General features: G+C 50.4%; 1 protein-coding gene across 1 annotated transcript in view; it reads right to left on the bottom strand.

Annotated features, from left to right (window-relative positions):
* The window catches only part of CUX2 (cut-like homeobox 2), a 124,056-nt gene that overhangs the window by 12,772 nt on the left and 88,587 nt on the right, over nt 1-22,697 (bottom strand). Inside the window, exons 5-17 of the mRNA XM_015567271.1 lie at nt 19,858-19,992; nt 18,717-18,840; nt 16,910-16,986; nt 16,037-16,103; nt 14,778-14,826; nt 11,663-11,767; nt 7,261-7,452; nt 7,108-7,166; nt 6,552-6,600; nt 6,359-6,458; nt 4,671-5,303; nt 3,803-3,904; nt 63-853 (exon numbers count right to left, since the gene is read on the bottom strand). Coding sequence (XP_015422757.1) covers nt 63-853; nt 3,803-3,904; nt 4,671-5,303; nt 6,359-6,458; nt 6,552-6,600; nt 7,108-7,166; nt 7,261-7,452; nt 11,663-11,767; nt 14,778-14,826; nt 16,037-16,103; nt 16,910-16,986; nt 18,717-18,840; nt 19,858-19,992 — 2,483 coding nt within the window. The remainder of the gene's footprint in view (nt 1-62; nt 854-3,802; nt 3,905-4,670; nt 5,304-6,358; nt 6,459-6,551; nt 6,601-7,107; nt 7,167-7,260; nt 7,453-11,662; nt 11,768-14,777; nt 14,827-16,036; nt 16,104-16,909; nt 16,987-18,716; nt 18,841-19,857; nt 19,993-22,697) is intronic.

Raw genomic sequence — 22,697 nt, 5'->3', positions numbered from 1 at the left:
TTTCCCTGGGTCCCATGGCCCTGAGCCTCCTGCCCTACCTGCTCCCCTGCCCCTGTCTTCACCTTCTCCCCAAAGATCCTCTGGCAGATTCCGTTCTTGGCTAGCTTCTCCTTGACCTGGCGCGTCAGTTCCAGTGTGTCCACCTCACGGTACATGTAGAGCTCGTATTGCTCTGGGGTCAGGGGCGGCACGGTGGGCTTCAGTGTGCGGGGCACGTATGTTGGGTAGTAGGCTAGCCGCCCGCTGCTGCCTGACTCAGAGATGCCCCCCTCGGCCTTGAGCTCGCCCAACTTTGGGGGTTCGTCCTCACCCCCAGCCGCTTCATCCTCAGGGATTGTGGGAGCCTCATCCCCACGGGGCCAGGCCCGTCCATTGGGTTGGCCAGAGTAGCTGGAGGAGGAGGAGGAGAGTGAGGGTGAGACGGAGGTGTAGGGGTGGCTGAGCAGGCCGCGGTCTGAGGCCCAGTGCTGATCAAAGTAGCCAGCATCACCGATCTCTGACTTGACCTTCCGGATGATGCTCTGCACAAAGGCAGCGGGAGACAGGACAGTGAGGGATGTCTGTGTGGCACTGCTGCTGGTCCCCCCGCTGCCACTGCTACCGCTGCTGTCCTCCTGCTTGACGTAGGTTGGAGCCCCATTCTGGCTCACAGCTGGCAGTGAGGGCCGCTCTGGGGGTGAAGGAGGTACTGAGCGGCCCCGGGGTCCTGCCTCCATCTCCAGTAGGGCCTGCTGCTGTGCTTGCATCTCCCGGCGTGCCTGTTCCAGAATGTTCTTGATGGCATCTTCTGAGGTGCTGGCAGAGGCTGTGCCATTAGTGATGGTCAATGGGGCTGTCAAGTTCTTGGGCTCACCTGTGGGTGGATGACAGGGTGGCCAGAGGCCAGTCGTCAGGACATGGCACAAAGGGCAACAAAGATGGTCACAGCATTGGTATTTATGCCAGCAAAATGTTGGAGGTAATTTCTGTGTCCACCATTTGGGGATTGATTAAGTAAATTATGGTCCAACTGTTTGGCAGACTATTGGGCAGCCATTAAAAATCAGGTAGGCAGTGAGATTTTAGCATATATGAAGAAAGTATTTATGTGGATAATGTGATATAAAAGAAGACTTGTCTTTTACATATGCTATGATCCATCTACACAAATGTTCAAAGACAAGAAAAATACTATAGCACATAAAAGAAGCTGCTTTATTTGTTCTAACTGGAAAATAATGGCATGAACCCAAATGCTCATGGAGGAGAGGGTGGATAATAGTGGCATGGCCACACAACAGAATACTATACAGCAATGAAAAAGGAAGTCATTGTGCAAAACCACACATGAATCTTAACATAATTTTGAGCAAAAACAGCAAGTCCCAGAAGGTGATACACATTATAATTCACTTTCTATAAAGCTCCAAAACAAGCAAAATAAATAATATATTATTTGGTAAAAAATCTTTTTAATAAGTAGGAAACAAAAGTAACAATAGAACAGTGCTTCCCTCAGCCCTCTAAGTGGTTTTTCCTGCTCTGGGTCTCCCCACCCCTGGACCAAGCCAGATCAACACTGACCCTTCTCTATTATCTTGTTATCCAGTCTCCACCCCAGTGGATCCCACAGTCCCATTAAAAATAATTTATGTTGCTTTTCTGATTAAAAGGTAATATAGCAATGGAATATTATTCAGCCATAAAAAGGAATGAAGCAGAGACACTTGCTACAACATGGATGAACCTCAAAAACATGCTGAGTTAAAAGCTGCCAGACACAAAAGCCCACACGTTGTATACTTTCCATTCATACATAGGCAGAGCCATAGAGACTTCCCTGTTCCCCAACTGCTGGATACTTAGGTGTTTCTAGTTTGTCATTGTTGTGACAATGATAAAAGAAAAGCTTGTATATAAATCTTTGTGCCCAATCTGGGTGGGGTGTTGTAGGTTCCTCGCAGGGTAAACCTCCTTCCACTCCCTCTCAGGGACCAGGCCAAGGAGAGGACCCTTGGGAAACTCATGGCTCCCAGCAGCAAGGAGAAGCTTGGAAATCAGGTCACTTACTTTGAGTCACCACCAGAGGGCAGAAGACACTAAAAGAGGGTGGGAGTGCTGAAACCTGTTCTAAATCAGCAACTAACTGTCTTATAACCGGGTGCTGGCTGCACGGAAGCAACTGTGTTCCTAGCTGCAAGAAGCCCCAGACCAGTGGGAGGGACAGCCACATTAGCAGAGTCCTTTGTAACATAAGCAAATACAACAATAGAGACATAATGAGAATATTAACGGTAACAATGGCTAACCTTTCAGAGGCACCTTCTACATGCCAAGTCCTAGGTTGAGTGCTTGCCAGGATTGATCTAATTTGATCCTCACACAACCTTAAGGAGTATTAACACTACCCTCATTTTAAAAATGAGAAAATGCAGGCACAGAGAGGCTAAGTAAACTTGCCCAGGGTCACACAGCTAATAAACAGCAGGGTCAGAATTTGCAGCAAGACAAATCTGGCTCCATTGCACCAAACATATATATATAATTTGGGGGATCCAAGGAGGAGCAGACACAAGCATCTGTGCAGTGGTGGGAGGCTTCCTGGAGGAGTTGACTTCTGAGTAAAGTCATAAAGTATGAGAAGTTGGCCGGTGAAAGGTGTCTGGGATGAGAACTAGGGGGATGAGAATGAGCGTGATTATAAATAATTCATGTGAGAGGTGTGGAGGGATCGGGAGGAGTCTGATGACTACAGGCCTTGTTGAAGAGTTGGGATTTTATCCTGAGGGCAATGGGGAGCCATGGAAGGATTTTGAGTAGTAACATCACGACCACGCGTGCTCTAGAAAGATCCCTCTGCTATCTGGGTGGAGTGGGGCCTAGAATGTCATTGGCAAGACCAGTGAAGTGGCTACAGCAGCAGTCCCAGAAAGCGATGATGGTGGCTCACTAGGCTGGGGGCAACTGGGGTGGGGGATGGACAAGCTTGAAGAAAACACTTCAGAGGGTGAGCTACACCATGGATGGGGTGGCTGACTGGCTGCCAGGGGTGAGGATAGTCCCTCACCTCACCCTGGGTTTCTACCACTGTGACAGGTTCCCAGCCCTGAGTGGGTGACTTTGAAGAGGGAGTGAGGGGTAGGGGAAGACAGTGAGTTCCGTTTTAGACATGCTGAGTTTGAGATGCCAGTGGGGATCCTGGTGGACATGCCCAGCAGTTGGCTTGTAGCTCTGAAGCTCTTGAGAGGTGGCCCCCCAACATATCCATGGCCCTTCCCTAGGGCTGGTGAGTATGTAAAGGGGACTTTATAGATGTGATGAAAGTTAAGGATCATGATAGTCTGGTGCCCCATGGGAAGGTGTAGATGGCGTGGTCACAGAAGCAGGAGGAAGCCAGACAAAGTGTCTCCATGGGATATAGAAGGTACAGGTGCAAGGGTGAGACTAACAGTTGGGGTGAGGCTCAGGCCTCGGTGTGTTTGACAGCTCAGAACTGTGTGATGAAGGAGACATTCCGAGCTGTGCTGTCCCATATGGCCGCCACTAGTCACCTATGCAATGGGGCCAGTGTGACTCAAGAAGTTGTAATTTTATTTAATTTTAATTTGAATGAATATAGATGTGTGTGCCTAGCGGCTCCATATTGGATAGCACGGATCCGGCACTTTCCAGGCCTAGACCTTGCCTGGCTGCAGATGAAAGAGGCAAAGAGGTTCTGACCTGTTCGGATTCCCCTCTGGACGGATGGCGGGGATGAGGGGGCCAAGACTGCCTGCCGCTCAGAGCAGCCCCGGAGGCTCAGGCCTTTGCCTGCCACACTCACCCCCTTTCTGTGACTCGATCTCCTTCTTGGCCTGCTCCAGGATGCTCTTGATGGCGTCGTCAGAGCCTGTCTCTGGTGTGCGGATTCTTGGGGTGATACTGCCTGGGAGAGGCAAGGAGGCTTTTGTCATGGGGACCTGCATGTTGGGGGTCAGTCCCAGGAGCTGGGAAAGGTGAATGGCTGGGCCTCTCCTCCCAGGGCCAGGGCAAAGGCCAGGAGAGCACAGGCCAGACCATGAGTATGTGCAGTAGGACCACTGCTGAACTAGTCTACGTGACACACTGTGGACCTTCAAGTGACTTGAAATAATAATAGCAAAACAACAATGATCAGCCACCACCATAGCTAAAAGTTCTCACGCAGTTACTATGTGCTTTATACTCATTTCACCCCGTGGAGGCTAGTGGATGGGACGCTGAGGCACAGAAAGCAAGTGAGCTGCCTGAGGCCACCCCATGGGTGAAGGGCAGAGCTGAGACTCAAACTCAGGTGTTTGTGAGGTCAGAGCTTGGGCCCTTCAGATGGAGTAGCCTAAAAATTAAGCCTGGCAAGGTTAGTGATCACCCAGGCCATTTAATGGATGAGTAAACTGAGGCTTCAAGGTGCTTAGGGGGTAGCTGTCAGAACAGCCCGAGACCCAGCCTTTTCGCACCATTATTGAACTGTCCCATGAGGGCCAGTTGGGGAGAGGGCCAGTTGGGCACAGGCCTCAGGAGGGAGGGAGAGAGGATGCATTTCCTTATTTTACAGAGGGGAAAGTAAGGCACAGAAAGGCAAAGTCACTTGCTACAGGTCACACAGCTGGAGGCGGCTGAGCCTGGCTCTGAATCCAGAGCCCGTGTTCTCAGACCCTGCGGCCAGCACTCACCTCGCTGCCGCACCTGGATGGTCCTCAGAGCCAGCACGTTCTGCTCGTCCGACAGGAACTGCTTCATCTTAATGAAAGGCTCCTTGCCCTTCACCGTGAGCTTGCGCCAGGGCTTGGGCCGGGCCAGGATCTCACTGACCGAGCCTTGTGACAGCCCCAGCACGTAGTGGCCGAACACCCGCTGCCCAATGTTGTGCTTGAGCAGCTGCTCCTTCACTTGGAACGCAATCTCCGCCGTGTCCAGCTGCTCCTCCTCTGCTCCGGCCCCTGCCCCAGCCGTGCTTGGGGCTGGGGTGGCAGGGGCCGTGGGGGGCTTGGCGCTGTAGAAGGTGGGGGGAAACACCAGCAGGCTGCCTGCCTCTCCCTTGAAGGCGGCCGGGGGCATCATGTGCTTAGACAGAAGCACGTCCCCTGCCAGTCTCTCCCCTGAGGCCAGGCTGGGGAAAGGGGACAGTGAGAAAGTTCGAGGGCCATCAGGGCCCAGGCTAGGGCCCAGCAGGGGCTGCCCGGGGCCTGGGGACAGGGGGTCTTCCGGCCCTGGTGGTGGCGGTGGTGGGAGCTGTGAAGGAGATGGGTAGGGCTGCTCGGTGCCCAGAGAGTCCTTGATGGAGTCATCCTCCGAAGGGTCCTCCTCTAGAGAGAGACAGACAGAAGGAAAGAGGAGAGACAGACAAGAGAGTAAGACAGGGAGAGAAATAATGAGAGACATACACGGAGAAAGAGACACAAGAGGGATAGAAAAAAGAGAGACAGAGAAATTACATGAGAGAAATCATGCATATGAGAGACAGACAGACACAGAGGGAGACAGGCAGAGACAGAGTGAAAGACAGATGGACAGAGAGAAAGAAGGAGACAAAGAGAGAAACATACATAGGGACAGAAATTCAGAGGCAGGGGAGAGAGGAAGTGGGGAGAAGAGGGGATGGGGTAGAAGAGGGAAGAAGAGAAGTGCTATAGGCATCCAGTGTTGACACTGCTCTTTCTGCCAGCAACCTCTCCCCATTCTCAAATCCCCATCCTTCAAGGCCTGGTCCAACTGCCTGCTCTGGGGAGCCCTCCCTCCTGCCATGAAGAACATTAACTGAGCACTTGTTACAGGCCCAGCACCGCCCCTGCGTTGGGGAGTTTGGATTAATCCCACCCTGCAGGAGTACCCACTTCCCAGGCACCCGCCTCATCCATGAAGTAGGCCCCGCCACTGCTCCCATTTTTTAGGTTAGGAAATGGAGGCACAGAGTTGTGGCTGGGCCGCACTGCTTAAAGGTCCTGGAGTCGCTGTGTAGAAGGGGCAAGAGACTGAGCAGGTGATTTGGGAGAGAGCAATGCCTGCTGCGGGGGTGCAATGTGAATGCCCGCCTTGTCCCGTGACCTCATCCTACTGCTCATGAAGGCTCGGGGCTGCGTGGAGCCTTTGGTGACCTTAGGAGGCTTGAGTGAGCTGTATGTCCTTGAGTGTGTGTGTGAATGTGTGTGGACATCCTGTGGGACAGCTGCCAACTGGCTTAGACATGGACGGTGCCCAGCTCAGTGCCAGGCACATAGCAGGTGCTCAATCACCCTGCACCCCTTTTCTCCATCACTCTCCTGCCTCAGTGGAAGGCAGTGGTCTGTGGGCATGGAGAAGGCCAGGGACCCATCACAGCCCCAACCCTGTCCCTCAGCCCCGAGAACATCCCTTCTCCTACCAGGGCTGGCCAAGAGACCTGGCTTTTCCAGCAGAAACTTCTGAGCAGGGAAGAACGCCTCCTTGGCCATGAGCAGCGAGTCCTCGGGCTTGGCCAGGCTCTGAGGAGATAAGAGGCCGGGCTGGGAGGGCGTGGTTGGTGGAAGGCTCTCACGGGCAGCCTGTCCCATGGGAAGAGTGGCGGGGACACTCACCTGGGGGAGGCTGCAGGTGCTGGAGGCCAGCTTCATGGCTTTCAGGATGCTGCCGGAGAAAGTGGAGAGTGTGAAGCAGCCGTGCTTCCCTGGCTTGGGGAGAGGCCTTGGGAGAGGCACTTCCACTGGCTTATCTTCGCTGACTGAGAACAACTGCCCTTACCCCCCTGGACCTGCACAACGCTGGCCTCATGGTAACAAGGCTTTAAGTAGGGGGCTTGTGAACTGGTTCCAATGTTACCAGGAGGGGTGCTGTGCGAACCGACTCTCACACCGGCCCACTTGAGCTCATCTGATCCATGCATCATCCCTGTCTCCCCCCAGGCACACCACCACCAACACGGCTGCCCTGCATGTTCTCTGACAGGCAGCTCTTAATGGCAAAGGACTGTGCACGACACCAGAAGTACCAGTGGAGAGGAGACAAGGGCATCACAAAGCAGAGTGTGGTGGGAGCGAGGAAGGTAACGGATTCTGCCAAGGGCCCTGGCCATCTGCTCAGGTGGCCCCAGCCAGGGAAGAGGACTGGGGTCTATGGAGCCCCACTACACAGTACCTCAGCTCTGTTTTAATTTCTTCATAGTCAGACTGTGCCTGGAGCTTCTCTTCCAGCTTCTAGAGGAGCAAACAAAGACAATGAGGCTGGGCTGTCCTGTCTGGGAATGTCCAACCCATCTCCCACCTGCCCACCTGCTCCCCAAAGACCTACCTCGATGGCCTCAGACTTGGCTGTGAGCTGCCGTTCCAGGTCGGCAATCTGGTTGGCGGAGGCTTCCTCCAGCTCCTGCAGAGAGTTCTGGAGGTGCTGCACGTCCTTCAGCAGCCGCAGGATCTCCCGATCCTTGGAGGCCAGGGCAGCCTCGAGCCGCGGGCCCGAGCACAGTGTGAAGTTCACCTTATCCTGAGGACAAAGGGGGTTTTTGAGGGGCTGCAGGGCTGGCCTCCCCACCCGAGTCCCAAACAAAACGGGAGATCCATCTGTGGTACGGTCTTAGTGCTGAGCCCCACAGAGCAGTCAGCCCATTTGACAGGCCCATGGCTTTTCTCTTTCCGTCTCCGAGCGTTGTCCGGCTGGACCTACCAGCCTGGATGCCTTTCCCTCTATTCTTGAAACTAAATAGGTGGGAGGGGAAGTGAGCAGGAAAGGTTTTCTGGAGGAAGATGTGTCTAAACCAGGGGTGGGCAAACTTTGACTCGAGGGCCACAATGGGTTCTTAAACTGGACCGGAGGGCCGGAACAAAAGCATGGATGGAGTGTTTGTGTGAACTAATATAAATTCAAAGTAAACATCATTACATAAAAGGGAACGGTTTTTTTTTTTTTTTTAGTTTTATTCATTTCAAACAGGCCGGATCTGGCCCGCGGGCCGTAGTTTGCCCACGGCTGGTCTAAACCATGAGGAAGTTCAAGAACACGTTAGAGATTTAGAAGATTGCTTGGCAGCATCCACTGAAGGGGAACATATGTGCTTCCACTCATCGGCATATATGCAGGAGAAACGCAGGCCCCTCTGCACCAGACACGAACACCAGGACACATGTTCACAGCAGCCCTCTCGGTAATATCCCCGAACTGGAAACCCTCCAAATGCCTACCAACAAGAGAATGTGGATAGACTACGGTATATTCCACAATGGAATACTACAGAAGAATGAAAAAGAATAATCTACAACTACTCCAACAACTCTCTCTGATATAATATGGAGTGAAGAAACCAGACACCAAGGTATGTGTGTTATTCAATTAAGATCAGATACAAACACAGTTCCTGGGGGGCTAGGAATGTTCTTCTTGATCTAGATGCTGGCTATGGGGTGTGTTCATTCTGAAAAATTCAATGTGCTGTACTCTTATGCACATTTTCCCTTATGTATATTACTAGAGACCTGGTGCACGAAATTTGTGCTCTGGAGGGGGAAGGAGTAGTTCCCTCAGCCTGTGCTCTTACGCAGTCCGGGACCCCTTGAGGAATGTCCGCCTGCCAGGAGTCAGACATCCCTCTCGCAGTCTGGGACCCCTCGCTCCTTACCGCCCACCTGCAGCGGAGGCAGGAGAGGCTCCCAACACTACTGCTGCGCTTGCCAGCCATGAGCCCGGCTTCTGGCTGAGCGCACTGACCACCAGGGGGCAGCTCCTACGTTGAGCGTCTGCCCCCTGGTGGTCAATGCACATCATAGCGACTGGTTGTTCCGCCATTTGGTCGATTTGCATATTAGGGTTTTATTATATAGGATACTTAAATAAAACATTTGCTAAAACCATGATTCAGCAAAAAATCAAAATCATGACTCAGTAGACTCAATACCATGATTCAGCAAAAATAACAAGCATGACCGAAACCGGTTTGGCTCAGTGGATAGAGCGTCGGCCTGCGGACTGAAAGGTCCCAGGTTCGATTCCGGTCAAGGGCATGTACCTGGGTTGCGGGCACATCCCCAGAAGGAGATGTGCAGGAGGCAGCTGATCGATGTTTCTCTCTCATCGATGTTTCTAACTCTCTATCTCTCTCCCTTCCTCTCTGTAAAAAATCAATAAAATATATTTAAAAAAAAATAACAAGCATGGCTCAGCAAAAAGGAAAACCATGATCCAACAAATACCTGCTAGCATGACCCGACAAAAATTTGCTAGCATGACTCAGTAAAAAATCCAGTACCATAACTCAGCAAAAATCTCCAGCACAACTCCACAAATACCGCCAGCATGGCTTGGCAACAATCCACCAGCATGATTGAGCAAAAAAAACCCCAACATGTAAAAACAGCATGACTCAGCCAAACTAGCTATTATGACTCAGCAAAAGGTTAATAGGGTTAGGATCAGGGGTGAGAGCTAGGGCTAGGAACTAGGGTTGGAGTTAAGGATTAGGGTTGGGGTTGGGGTCAGGGTTAGAGTGTCAGGGTCAGGATCAGGACCAGGGTGAGGGTGAGGAAGTGTGGGGATAGGGTGTTCCCAGCAGAGGGAACAGCATAGACAAATGTTTGGGTTTCTAAAATGGGTGCAGGATGTCTCCATTCCAGGCAGTAAGAGACCCATAAGGTTAGACGTGAGACCTTGTAGCCACAGGTCACATTAGGGGTGGTTCCTTCCTTTTCCTAATTTGCCACCAGCCCCAAGTCCCACTGTTTCTCTAGGTTTTAGGAAATGGTCCCTTTGTCCTGGATGAAGACAAAGAGGTTGCTGTTTGAGGGAAACTGAAGTCAGGCTGATTTTGAGTTCAGTTACAAATGAATCTAAGATGCTTTACAAAAACAAATCAACACAAAACAAAAACCCATCACTGCCAACCCTGGGTATTCTTCCATGGAGATAAGTGACAATTAAAACAGGAAGCGGATGCCATTAACACATTAAATTAATTACCATCGAGTGCCACTGTTCTGCTCAGAAAAGCTCACCCCCAAACTAGCCAAGATCCCTGTGGCTGATTAGCACAGGCATTTGCTGGGTTCCACCGGGGTTAATTAAGAACCATCAGCAAATTATCTCTTAGACATCCTCATGAGCAGACATCCAGGCACAGTGACACATACACACCGCCTCCTGGGACACAGACACCGGTGGACACACTGAGAGCCACAACACACACTGACACACACAGAGAAATACACAGGTGTCAAGGAGACACTCATGTGGACATCACCAGACACACACAGACATGTATATGCTCAAAAAGACCATTGCTCTTGTGGGCAAAAACTCAGACACACCAAAATCATATTAATAATAATAATAATAGTAGCATCAAATATTTACTGAGCATAGATTGAGCCAAGTCCCATTTTAGGCATTTTACATGTAATCCTTTTAACAGTCCTATAATGTAGATCTTACTTGTACAGATGAAGAAACTGAGGCACAGTTAAGAGTAAAGATGCAGTCGTTTTCCAAAGGTCACAAACAGATGCACATTCCAATATTCAAACAGAAACAGACACAGGCCAGTGCATCAGGGTGGCAGGTAAGGTTAAAATTATGCCGGTCACTTCAGGTTCATGGGTGGAGACAATAAAGTACCCTGGGGTAGACCTGTTATTATGTAAGGAACCGTGAATCTAATGCCTTGTCTGCAGAGATCTGGAAGTAGGCGGACCAATTTACATAAGGAACTCAAGGCTTTCTGAGAGAAGAGAGATGGAGACTTCTAAAATATGACACAAGGATAGGTTAGGGTGGTTCTGACTAAAATCCTTTGGCAGGAAATGATCCTGGGACCCAAAGGGACACCAACCAGGGGTTAAGAGAAAGATGCACCGGCCAACCAGGCTTAATACAGAGACCTCACGCCCTAGCCGGTTTGGCTCAGTGGAAACAATGTCGGTCTGCGAAGTGAAGGGTTCCAGGTTCGATCCTGGGTGTGGTCTCAATCCCTAGTGGGGGGCATGCAGGAGGCAGCTGATCAATGATTCTTTCTCATCATTGATGTTCCTATCTCTCTCCCTCTCCTTTCCTCTCTGAAATCAATAAAAAATATAGTTAAAAAAATACAGAGACCTCAGGGTTAATGACAGAAGATTGGCTCTTCGTAGCATGTGGCATTAAAATTCATGTTTTGGGTGCGAATGGCTAAATATGCACATTAACATCAGATCTTGGTATGTATTTTTGTCTGGGTCTGGAAGGATACAGAGAATCAGCAGGGTGTAGTCCCAAGCCTTCACCAAGCTGTGTGAGATCAGTGGTCAACAGCGACACCTGGTGACATCCACCAAAACTGCACTGCTGCTCTATTGATCATACCTTCCCATCCCCTTGCCCTCTTGCCGGGCAGACATTTGGCAATAGGAACGACCCTCTTTGGTCTGAGTAGGTTTCTGGCATTTTTGGACAATTGGGCATGAGGAGACTTTCAAAGGAAGCTACTGAACTTCCAGTTAATCAGGATATATGGAAGCTTGAACTTGAAAAGTTAAGAGCTGGGCTGTATTTTTATCCTTAACTGTTGAAGCAAGTGACCTTGGCAATTAAGATGCTACTCCCACTGTAAGCATCAAAAACCCACACATCCATGTGCACAATTTTGCATAGATGCACACAAACAACCCACATATTTGTACCCACAAACATGGCCTTTCCCAACCTTTCCCTCTGGCTCTCCCACCATCCTTACCCCACTGGGATTCTGGGGGGAGCAGCAGGCCAGGCGGATGGAGCTGTTGACAGAGGCAAGTTGTTCCCGAAGACTTTCCACCTCCCGCTGGGCAGCCTCAGCTCTCTGAGGAGGAGAATGGGACAAGTGTGGTTAAGAAGTGAATGGGGCCACAATGGATGTCACTCTGGCCCTTCACCTTCTCCCTCCACCGTCTTAGGCATGGGTTGGGCAGGCAGGGTTGAGGGCTGAGGGTCCTACTTTTTGGGTCTTGAACCCTTGACTTGGCTTTTGATTCCCCCAGGGTTCTTGAGATTCCAAGAGGAGTCAGAACATTCCCAATCCACAAGGGCAGAAGGGAGATGCTGTCTTGATGGGATGGGCAACTTTTTACATACTAGAGGCCACTCTGTATCCCAAGTAAACTTCAGGCCTGTCTGGTCAGAAGGCAAGTTTGTCCCCAGCTCCCCGACCACCTGGTGTGGAATCCTGGATAGGGCATCTGCTGAGGTGGCTTCCCAGCCCACAAGCTACTGAAGGCCCCTGGGCAAGGTACTTCCCCTCCCTGGGTCTCAGCTTTCCTTTGTGAAATGGGGAAAATGAAACACATCTACTGCAGAGACATACTGAAATCTTCTAAATCAGAAAGAGGTGGTTTACTGAATTGGGTCTTAAAACATTTCTGAGAAAAAATTAGCCTGGGAGGAAGCATCTAAATGTTAACAACACAGCCTTGTGGCTTTGGAGAGAAATCTGTACGTAGTCACTTCCTGGGTGTGTGTGACCTTGGGTAAGAGATTTCATCTCCCAGCTTCAGTTTCCCTATCTACAAAATGGGGATTATAACAGCAACTACCTTCTAGAGTTGTTTTTTATTAAGTGATTTGGAAAAACACAACTCATTAGGCATTTTAGCTTGGTGCCTGACACATGTAAGTGTGTCAATAACTGGTTAACTTTATTAATATCAACAGGGTATGTGGAATCTTGAGCCATTACTTGAAAAATTAGAACAGCTGCAACTTTTTTTTAACCCTCAGCTGGTGACACAGGGCATAGTGCTTATGTTTAACTTACACACTGACCTTGACAATCACGATGCTATGCCCACTATGTACACACAGAGAACCACACACCTCCATTGGCACATTCTGTTTGATTATTTGTTTATTTAAATGTATTTTTATTGATTTCAGAGAGGAAGAAGAGGGAAAGATTGAAACATCAATGATGAGAGAGAATCATGGATCGGCAGCCTCCTGCATGCCCGCTACTGGGGATTGAGCCAGCAACCCGGGCATGTGCCCTTGACCAGAATCAAACCCAGGACGCTTCAGTCTGCAGGCCAATGCTCTATCCACTGAACCCAACCAGCTAGGGCACATTCTATTTTTTAATGGATTTGTTTATTAATTGTATCCTGCCTTATTCCAGAAAAGGTTCAAGTCAGTTACGTTTTGGGTGTGTGGGGTTGTAGAGAAAATATTCTTGCTACTGAAGTTTGGGATCTGGCCTAAAAGACAGGCCTTGGAAGACAATTTATGACAGATGAGCTGGTGAGAATGCCAGAGATATTTGCCCTGAGGGCCTGTGTTTACATTTCGAGGGGGATGGGCCCCAGACTGTGGAGACATTCCCTGGGCTATAAAGCTGGGTTTAACACTACCAGTCTGATCTGCCCCTGGAGAGAGGCATTTGCATTCCACATGCTAAACCCCAGACCCCTGCCTTTCTGTTCACCGTGACACTCAGGAGATAATTTATCTCCCTGCCTCAGAAGGCCCCTCTCTCAGAACTACCCAGATTCCTATTTTGGGAGGCTGGAGGGGCTAACGTTCAGTACAAACTCTGGTGCATTTAGGGTGCCAGCTGGTTTTCGCCTCATCACCCCAAGTAAGAATTCGGGCAAAATGGCATGGTTATTGCCACGTCAGTAACAGCATAGATCTGCTCTGCTCCAGAATCCGCTTGTTCACATTTAGCATATTAAAAACCTAATATGATGACGTTTATTTTCTTCTCCATACTTTCTATAATGAGCAGGTTTTAGTTTATACTCAGAAAGAATAAACATGAAAAATGCTTTCTATTTAAACTAAGATCCCTTTTCTTTAGCCTAGTAACTAGTGGTCGGCAAACTCATTAGTCAACAGAGCCAAATATCAACAGTACAACGATTGAAATTTCTTTTGAGAGCCAAATTTTTTAAACTTAAACTATATAAAAAAAACAATATAGGTAGGTACATTGTTATTAACTTAATTAGGGTACTCCTAAGGCTTAGGAAGAGCCACACTCAAGGGGCCAAAGAGCCGCATGTGGCTCGCGAGCCGCAGTTTGCCGACCAAGGGCCTAGTTGAATGGCAAAGATCTCTGAGTCTGAAAACAGGTGGTACTGGTGAGGCAGGGACACAGGCCCATTCCTACCTTGCTGGATGGAGTGTAAATTGGCCCAACCCCGTGGAGGGCAGTTTGGCCACATCTGCCAAATTATAAGTGCACCGATCCTTTCCCCATCAATCCCACTTGTGGGAATTTACAGATAGAGTGCTGGAGGAGACCCCAGGTGGGAGAGAGGGAGAGAAGCAGACCCAGGCTTGTGCCTCATCACCAACCCTGGCTCCTCACTCAGTCTTGGCTGGGAGAGACCCATGTCCCTACTTGGCCTGGAGATGGGCACTTGAGGGCTGGGATCACTGGCCAATGCTCTGCTTCCCTCCTCCCCGTGCTGTGCAAAGACACCTAGAGAGGCCTCCTGCCTGCTGTGCAGGCTGCCTCCCAGCTTTTGCCCAGGCCGTTCCCTGTCCTGGAATGCCCTCCTTTTACAGTCTGGACTGACTTATCGGGACTCAGCTCCATGGTCCTTCCTCCAGGATGTCTTCCCTGACTCCTGAATCTGGGTCAGATGCCCCTTCTCTGACTGCTGCTGCCTGGACCGTCCTATTTTTGAGTATTCTGTCAGCACCCTCACTCTCCTTCCTTCAGGAGCTCAGGGTCTGGGTCCCAGACATCTCCCAGCCTCAGCACTCTGTATGGCACATAGTTCAATAAATAAGATTGAGCATAGCCCTTCCTCCCAGACGGGCCCGAGACCCCACCACGTGCAAAATGAGCCCCCCAGCACAGGTTTCCTCACCTGATTAGCTTTCTCCAGGTTGGTCATGATCAGGCTGACTTCATCTGCCCTGAGACAGAAAGATGAGGCCCTGAGGAAGGGACTCTGCCACCACCAGGCCCCCTACCCGTCCTGATGCCCCCAGCCCCTGCCTGAACCCAAGGGTTTCAAAACTGAGGGCCAAGGAGGCTGACTTCCGCCCTTCTTACTGGAGAAACGAGGCTGGACGGAAAAGAACCCAGGCTGCGGGGAAATGGAAATGGGCCTCAGGACTGCAGCCTGGCCTCTCACCTCCCCCAGGGTCCACTCTCTGAAGCTGTCGCTAAGCTGGCCCTCCCAGCTTTTGCTCCTACTGTGCCTTCTGCCTGGAATGCCTTCCTCAAGGGAACCAGGTCCAAAGTGTCGTCCTAGGTACCCTCTCTACTCCCCCGTGGTGGCCATTTATTTACTCTGCTGCCCTCCTCCCTTCAGCACCCAGGGGGTCCGAACAGGCCTCCTCCACCTTGGCTGCCCCTCTTCCTGGTGTGGGGTGGGGGCCAAAGGAGGCCTGTGGGGAGCATTTGGTGACTATAAGCCACGCATGTGCTCCATGCATGTTCAGGGCCCTCTCTGCACAGGCTTTTCCAATTGCTCAGAGCACACTCCCCAGCGTTCTTCACGTGGCCATCTCCTGCTCATATTCCAGGCCTCACACTGAGAGTCACCTCCTCAGGGAACCCACCGCTCCCTGTTATTCCCTCTTGCGGTCCCTGTTCTTCCCTTGACAGCATTTACCATGTGCCCAGAACAGTACTGGGCACAGAGGAAATGCTCAGGAGTGTCTGTGAACAAATGAATTTATCACTGCACATTAGTCAGTGTCTGCCAGGGCTATGTCTAACGTTTCCTCCAGGGTCTCAGCATAGTACTGGGGAAACAGTGAGCACTAAATAAGTGTTTGTGAAATAAGCAGTGTCTTAAATCCTGAAGAAACATTGAGGACAGAGTAATTTAAGTGAATGACACTTGGCCCTGAGGGCTGGACTGTGGAGCTGGGGAGTGGGACAGCCCCAGGAGGCTGGGGTAAGGCGCAGGTCCCTGCCCAGTAGACCCAGAATGCCATTTATAGTCTGTTGTGCATAAATGGCACGGCAATGACCATTGAATATGGCTGTGTGCCTCTGTGGGGCGGGGAGCAGAGGGTGTTTAATAAAATGGGTACCTCATATAGAATCAGAAAGAGAAGGCATGTCTGGGAGGGTCAGAGGGAGGAGGCATACCTCAGCAGGGTGTTCACTTACTTGGATGCCGCCTCCTCATCATATTTCCGCCGCAGCTCCAGCAGCTCAGTCTGCGTGGCCTTCAACGCTGGGAAAAAGTAAAGAGCCAGGGTGAGGCTGCCCACCCCCAGGGAGGTGGAACCCACTCCTGCAGGGCCCGGAAGGCAGAATGAGGTCTAGGCTAGTGAGGAAAGACTTTCTTGTGGTTAGAACTGGTGACAGGTTCTATAGGGGCTTCAAGCTAGTGAGAGGCATGTGGAGTGGCTGGGGTGGGGAGGGGGGCTGTCTGTCCCAAGGCCTGGGGTATGAGCCTTCTAGCACCATTAGGTCACCAGGGTAGGATGATCTACCCATAGCTCATCCACCCTGAGATCCAGACCTGGCAAGTAAGGGGGACAGTGAGGAGTAACAAAATCAACAGATATAAGTATATGATAATAAATGAAAGATTTCTCATAAAATTCCAGATTTCTGATTTTTTTCTAGGAAAATTGAAGGGATTGGCCACACTAGGCCATAAGGCAGTGCCTGGCTGGTGCTCTTTAGATAAAGCTGCTTTCTCCAGTTTACCCCAGATTCCCACCCCACCCTACCGTCTTCTCTAACCTGACTGGCTTAGTTGTGTGCTAGGACACAGAAGGCCTTACATTTGCTACCCCTATTTTAATTCTAGCTCAAACCTTCTCTCCACAGTATGGCCTCCAGGGACTGGGGGCTCAGTCCCCCGCTGGGTAATATAAATTTCTCTCCTTCCCCTTCCCAAACTCCCTTCTTACCCTCTTGATTCTGAAACACCTGGGCCTATGTTCATAGTGTCAGTGCCTCTCTTCCTCCTCCTGGTCTGATAGGGCCAGGATGCTGTGTAAGGGCCAGGGCCATGTGCCACATACATACCTGAATGTAGGACCTTGATCTTTTCCTCTGCCTCCCCCAGTCTGGCTGCCAAAGTGATTTGTACTTCTTGAAGGCCCCTGTGGAGAGACCGGGCCTGCTCATGCCAGCTCTGCTCGTTGAATGGGCCTTGCCTGAGCCCCACCCGTTTCCTAGCCCCTTGGCCATTCCCTGTACTCTTCACCTCTGTCTTAAACACAACACATGTCCTTAAACTTGACATTTAGGCATTTAGCTGCCCCTCTGTTTTGCTGATATGTGGCCCCCATAATGGTTGGTCCAGTTAAGTTTCTGGCAGCATTTTGGGAGGGGGGGCTTATGGCAGCCAGCAACTTCTCTCTGGGCCTCAATTTCCTGGTCTATAAAGTGGGATTTCTGATGGGGTCTGCTTCAGTGGGTATTGTAAGCATGCTTAGTGTGTTCCTCAATACCCTACTATTACTGCCCCGAAGGCATTTCTCCCCTCCTTTTGGCAGAAGCTTGGGATGTCCATCCAGGCCATTGGGGCCCAGTTCTGTTGTAATGCAAGTATCGCAGTAAAGAGAGGTCCTACCTGGACTAGGGAAGGGTTTAGGCAAAGCCTGGGCCTTACAGCATCAGATTCAGAGACTCTAGGGAAGGAGCCCCCTTTACCTCTGATCTCACATCCTGCTTCCTCCCCCTCCTTCACTCCACTCCAGCCACACTCATCTCCTTGCTGTTTCAGTACACCAGCCTCAGACTCATCTCCTTGCTGTTTCAGTACACCAGCCTCAGTCCCTTTGCTGTGACACCCTTCCCCTAGATACCTGCAGGGCTCACTCCCTTGCCTCCTTAGGACTTTGCTCACCTTCTCATTGAGGCCTCCACCAACATTCTATTTAAAACTTCAGCCCTCCATCTCATCCTCTTCCTCCCCTGCTTTATTTCTCCTCAAACCCTTATCATCATCTAACATATCGCTTATTTTACTTATCTTATTTATTTGTGTGTTCCTCACTAGGAAGTAAACTCTGGGAGGGCAGAGAGTTTTGTACCTTTTATTCACTGCTGTGTCTCTAAAATAGTGACCAGTACACAGTAGGTGGCTCTATAAATATTACCGCTGCACCACTGTCAAGGCACCATTTACTGACACACATTCCTCTGTGTGAGTGCCACGCTAACGGGAATGCATAGGAGTCACCTTGTTTCATTCCCATGGCAGACTAGGAATTGATATCACGTGTGATGATTATGTTAAGTGTCCACATGGTTAAGCGATAGTATCCATTTATCCCATCACACACTCATTTAGGTGTTTCTGTGAAGTATTTTGTAGATGTGGTTAACATCTACAATTAGTTGACATTAGTAAAGGAGAATATTCTCACTAATGTACGTGGGCCTGATCTAACTAGTTGAAGGTCTTAAAATCCAGGAAGAAGTTCTGCCTCAAGACTGCAACACTGACTACTGCCTGACAGTTCCTAGCCTGCTGGCAGGTCTACCAACTCAGATTTGCCAGCCCCAATTGTGTGATTTAAGTCCTTGAAATACATCTCAATTAACTAAAAAAAAAATATCCTACTGGTTCTGTTCTTTGGAGAACTCTGGCTAACAAACCACCATTAGCTCCATTTTCCAGATGGGGAAACTGAAGCTCAGAGAGGTGAGGTGACCTGCCCAGGGTGGCCACTGAACTACTGAGATGGAGCTCAAACCCAGGCCTATGTCTTCACCTCCAACTTGCATCTGGATTCCCCAGCTGTCCTGGGCAGGGGTGACTTTCCTGGTCCCACCTCCCAGCCAGGTGGGGCAGCAGGAACCCGCCTGTCCCTCCCCCACTCACTTTTGTTTCTCCACCTCATTTCTCTGCAGCAAAGTTTCTGTCAGGAGGGCTTTGCTGGGAATGCCGGGGAGGCGGCTCCCCTCGGTCAGTGTGGGCCCGGCTGGGGACGACCCCTCTCTCTGCTCTGGAGGAAGAAAAAGATGGAAAAATGCCCATTGCTGAGAGCAACGTGACAACCGGAGCCACTTTCTGCAAATCAGATCGATCAAAAGTTGTGAGAAGAATCAATTTCCCAAACTTAGTGTTGGAGAGAGCGCAGCTGTTGGGACCTGCTGTCACCGAGGTCAGCTGGGCTGCAGCCAGCAAGTGTGCGCATACGTAAGTCAAGCTCCCATCATGCCAACCTCATACAGCACACCCGAGGCTCCCTTTGCCCTCTCAGACTTGTCTCTGCCTCTTTGGCCTTCCTATTTTTTTAAAAGTCATGGTAAAATATACATAACGTAAAATTCACCATTTTAAAGTGTACAATTCAGTGATATTTAGTGTATTCACAATATTGTACAACCATTACCACCAATTCCATAACCCTGTCACCACCACAAAAGGACACCTGTCCCCATTAAACAGTCACTCCCATTCCCATCTCCCCCAGGCCCTGGCAATCACCAGCCCTGCTTTCTGTATCTATGGGTCTAGGTATTATGGATATTTCATATAAACAGAATAATAATATATATCCTTTGGGACTGGCTTCTTTCACTATCATAACGTTTTCAAGGTTGTAGCATGTAGCAGACCTTCATGCCTTTTTATGGCTGAGTAATATTCCATTTTTTGGATATGCCACATTTTGTTTTTCCATTCATCAGTTGGTGGACATCTGGGTTGTTTCCATTTGGCCATTGTGAATGGTTCTGCTGATAAATATTGATGTACACGCTTTTAATTCTTTGGGGTAGGAGTGGAATTGCTGTCACAGGGTGACTCTAGGTTTAACTTACTGAGGAACCTCCACACTGTTCTCCCCTCCCCACAGTTGATGGCACACACTCAGATGCTCAATCATCACCTGGCTCACTGCAGGTGCCTGGGCAGCTCATCCCAGGGAGCTGAGTTTTTTATGGAGGGACAGTTTGGCTGCCAAAGATCCACAGACAAGTTGTTTGCTATGGACATCCTGTGAAGGCCTTATCAGTACCTTTAGGGCTGAGGAGCTCGGGGTTTCTCTTCCACGAAGCGTGGAGGTCTCGCAGCGGATGCCCGCTGGGGTTGAAGCTGGGGGGCTGCAGTCTGTCGTCTAGGCTGCGCGTTGGCTCAAATACAGGTACAGGGTCTGTAGAGAGAGGAGGACAGGGGTGGTAGGGTGGTTCTGAAGGCTGGGGGATACCTCAGGCTGAAGCCATGGGACCTGGCGGGTCCTTCCATGTGGAGCTGGGGGCTAGGGGGACAATCCACAAGAGCTGCCTGGAGTTGCTCTGATGGTCTAGGTGAGCAAAGTGGATTTTCTGCTTTATGAGGAAGGTCTTTTCCAGGCACTGGCTCAGGGGAATGCGTGTTGTCCCCATAGATGTGGGTGTCCCTGAACAGCTGGGGATGGTAATAACAAGAATTGTCACCATAATTGCATTTTCCAAATTCTACGATGTCATCTATGGTGGCCATGAGACTGTGCCTTGCATGCTACCAACCACAGGGAATGTCACTGAGCAAGGACCTTGCTCTGAAATCCATCAGTCCGAGGCCAACCTCTCCAGACAAGGCTTGAAGGCAGCGAAGATAGAGATGGACCTGCTTCCGGGGACATGGGACTACTGCGAGGGCACAGGACACTCCCAAGGCCTTGCCCAGCACTTCCTTAGGCTGAATGTGGTCTGGATGCTTCCACCCAGTTCTCCCAGCTGCCCCCTATTTTCCTTCACCTGCATTTCACTAATAGCAGCCTTGCACACAGAATCTTTGGGGTGCTTCTCAGTGGACTAATATACCATCATTTTTGACACATAGGACGATTAAATAATGGCTTTTCTGGAAATGCACACCTGGATGTTAGAGGCCTCCTTAATTCCCAATAACGAAAAAGTGAGGAATGTGCAGGTGCATCTGCCTGGAATTCTGTTCCCTCTCCCACTGTCACCTAGCAATCACTTCCTTTCCTCAGATCTAGAATCCAGCATCTTTTCTTCAGGTGGCTTTGCTCAGTTCCCCACCCAGGCAGGTACTAAGAACACCTGGATAATGCGAGGGGTTGGTGTGGCATCTTCCAGGTCACCAAGCCTGTCCATGGGAACAGGCTCCATGATGCTCCCAGCATTCCCTGGAGGCTGGCTAGGATCCACCTCATTTCCACAGATGAGAAAACGGAGACTCAGAGAAGCCAGGTAAGCCGCTAAGGAGTGGAGGTGAGATCTGAATTGTGTCTCTTTCTCTGATGCTTCCTGACCCCGTGGTGTGGGCATTTCAACCCCAGCAGCCACAGGCGAGTGTTCATGGGGGCCCAGGAAAGCCAGGGCCTCCTCACTCCAGATCAAGGGTCCTGGGTCTGGCCCACAGTCCTTTTAAAAGCACCAGAGCCCTCAGTCTTTCTCATCCTTCCACCGGGGTCTCCTGCCAGCATCTGCTTGGCCACTGTTCTCTGCTAGGGGACAGAAGGATTAAGAGTATGAACCCTGGAGACAGATCCCTGGGTTCTGGTCTAATCCATACTTGCTTCTCAGGATTGCTGTGTGACCTTGGCAAAAGACTATAACTCTCTGTGCCTCACCATAGAAGTACCCACTTCACAGGGCTGTGCAGAAGATCCACGCAAAGTGCGCAGCATGGCGCCTGGCACTTGCTCAGCTCAGAACAAATGGAAACCCTGGCCTTTCCTGCCTTTCTGAGCTCCAGTCGCACTGCCCTTCTTCCCTCAGCCCCTCAAATGCACCTTCCCCACCTGAGCCTTTTATAGGCAGGAGCCTCTGCCAGGAACACCCTGCCCTCCCTTACCCCTTTCAGCTAGTTAATGCTGACTTGTCTTTGCACCTCAAATGCCACTTTTTCCAGGAAGCCTTTCTTGACCAACCAGTCCTCTGATATGAGCTCCTCCAGTTGCCTGCACCTTTCCTTCACAGCATTCATTGTACTTATAATTTTCAGTGATTTGCAAGTCCACCTAACTAATGCACACTAAACTGAAACTCCACCATAAGGCAGGCGCAGGACCGCAACTATATTTGCTCCTTTGCTGGACACCTTGTGGATGGACGGACAGCTTGACCCAAATAAATATTTGCTGATGGAAGAAATGGGGTAGTGCCTATACCCGGGGCCTTCAGGTCTGGCTGGAACAAGGTTCCTTTCCTCTGGCCTGTTTGTTTAGGTGTGGGAGGCTCGGACAATGGGTGTGTGTGCCGAGGTAGGCAGGTGTGCGGGAAGGCCGCTGTCTTCCCTCTGTCAGCACTCCCTCCACACCCGTCATTAGGCAGGGCCTGCTCAGCGGGGTATGCCATTATGTCTCCCCGGGCTGATGTAATTATACATTGACATAATTAACCCAGCGAGCGCATTAGGCAGGCCAGCTAAAAATTCATCTATAATTATTTGTTGTGTGCATGCTAATGAGTTCATCTGCACTGCCTTTGTACAACACGGACAAATTAATTTACAAGTCTGGATTTTTTAATAAGTTCAAGAAAACGCTTCCTATTGTGTCCTGGTTTTTTGAGAACGGGGGAAAAGGCAACAGGCACTTGCCGGGGTCGGGGAAGTTAGATAAACACTGGAGGGTGCTGCTCCAAGAGGCCATGGAGGAGGGCTTACTCTGGTTCCAAGGAGGTGGAAAAGATCCAGCTGATGGCTTGAGCACCGGCTGCCATGAGCCCATCCAAGCCAAAAGCTTACACTCTGGCGATAAAATGTCACTGACCCCCTTTCGAGAGTCAGGAATTGACATTTTGTTTCACTTGGAGGCCCTGCAGGTCCAGGGTGCTGCCTTGTGCGCTCTGTCCGGGGGAAACTGAGCTCAGGTGGCCCCTGGAGAGGCTGGGGGAGGGCGGTGCA

The sequence above is a fragment of the Myotis davidii genome, unplaced genomic scaffold (genome assembly GCF_000327345.1).
Source record: "Myotis davidii unplaced genomic scaffold, ASM32734v1 scaffold223, whole genome shotgun sequence".
Taxonomy (NCBI): domain Eukaryota; kingdom Metazoa; phylum Chordata; class Mammalia; order Chiroptera; family Vespertilionidae; genus Myotis; species Myotis davidii.
This window is presented reverse-complemented; position numbering and strand designations above follow the sequence as displayed.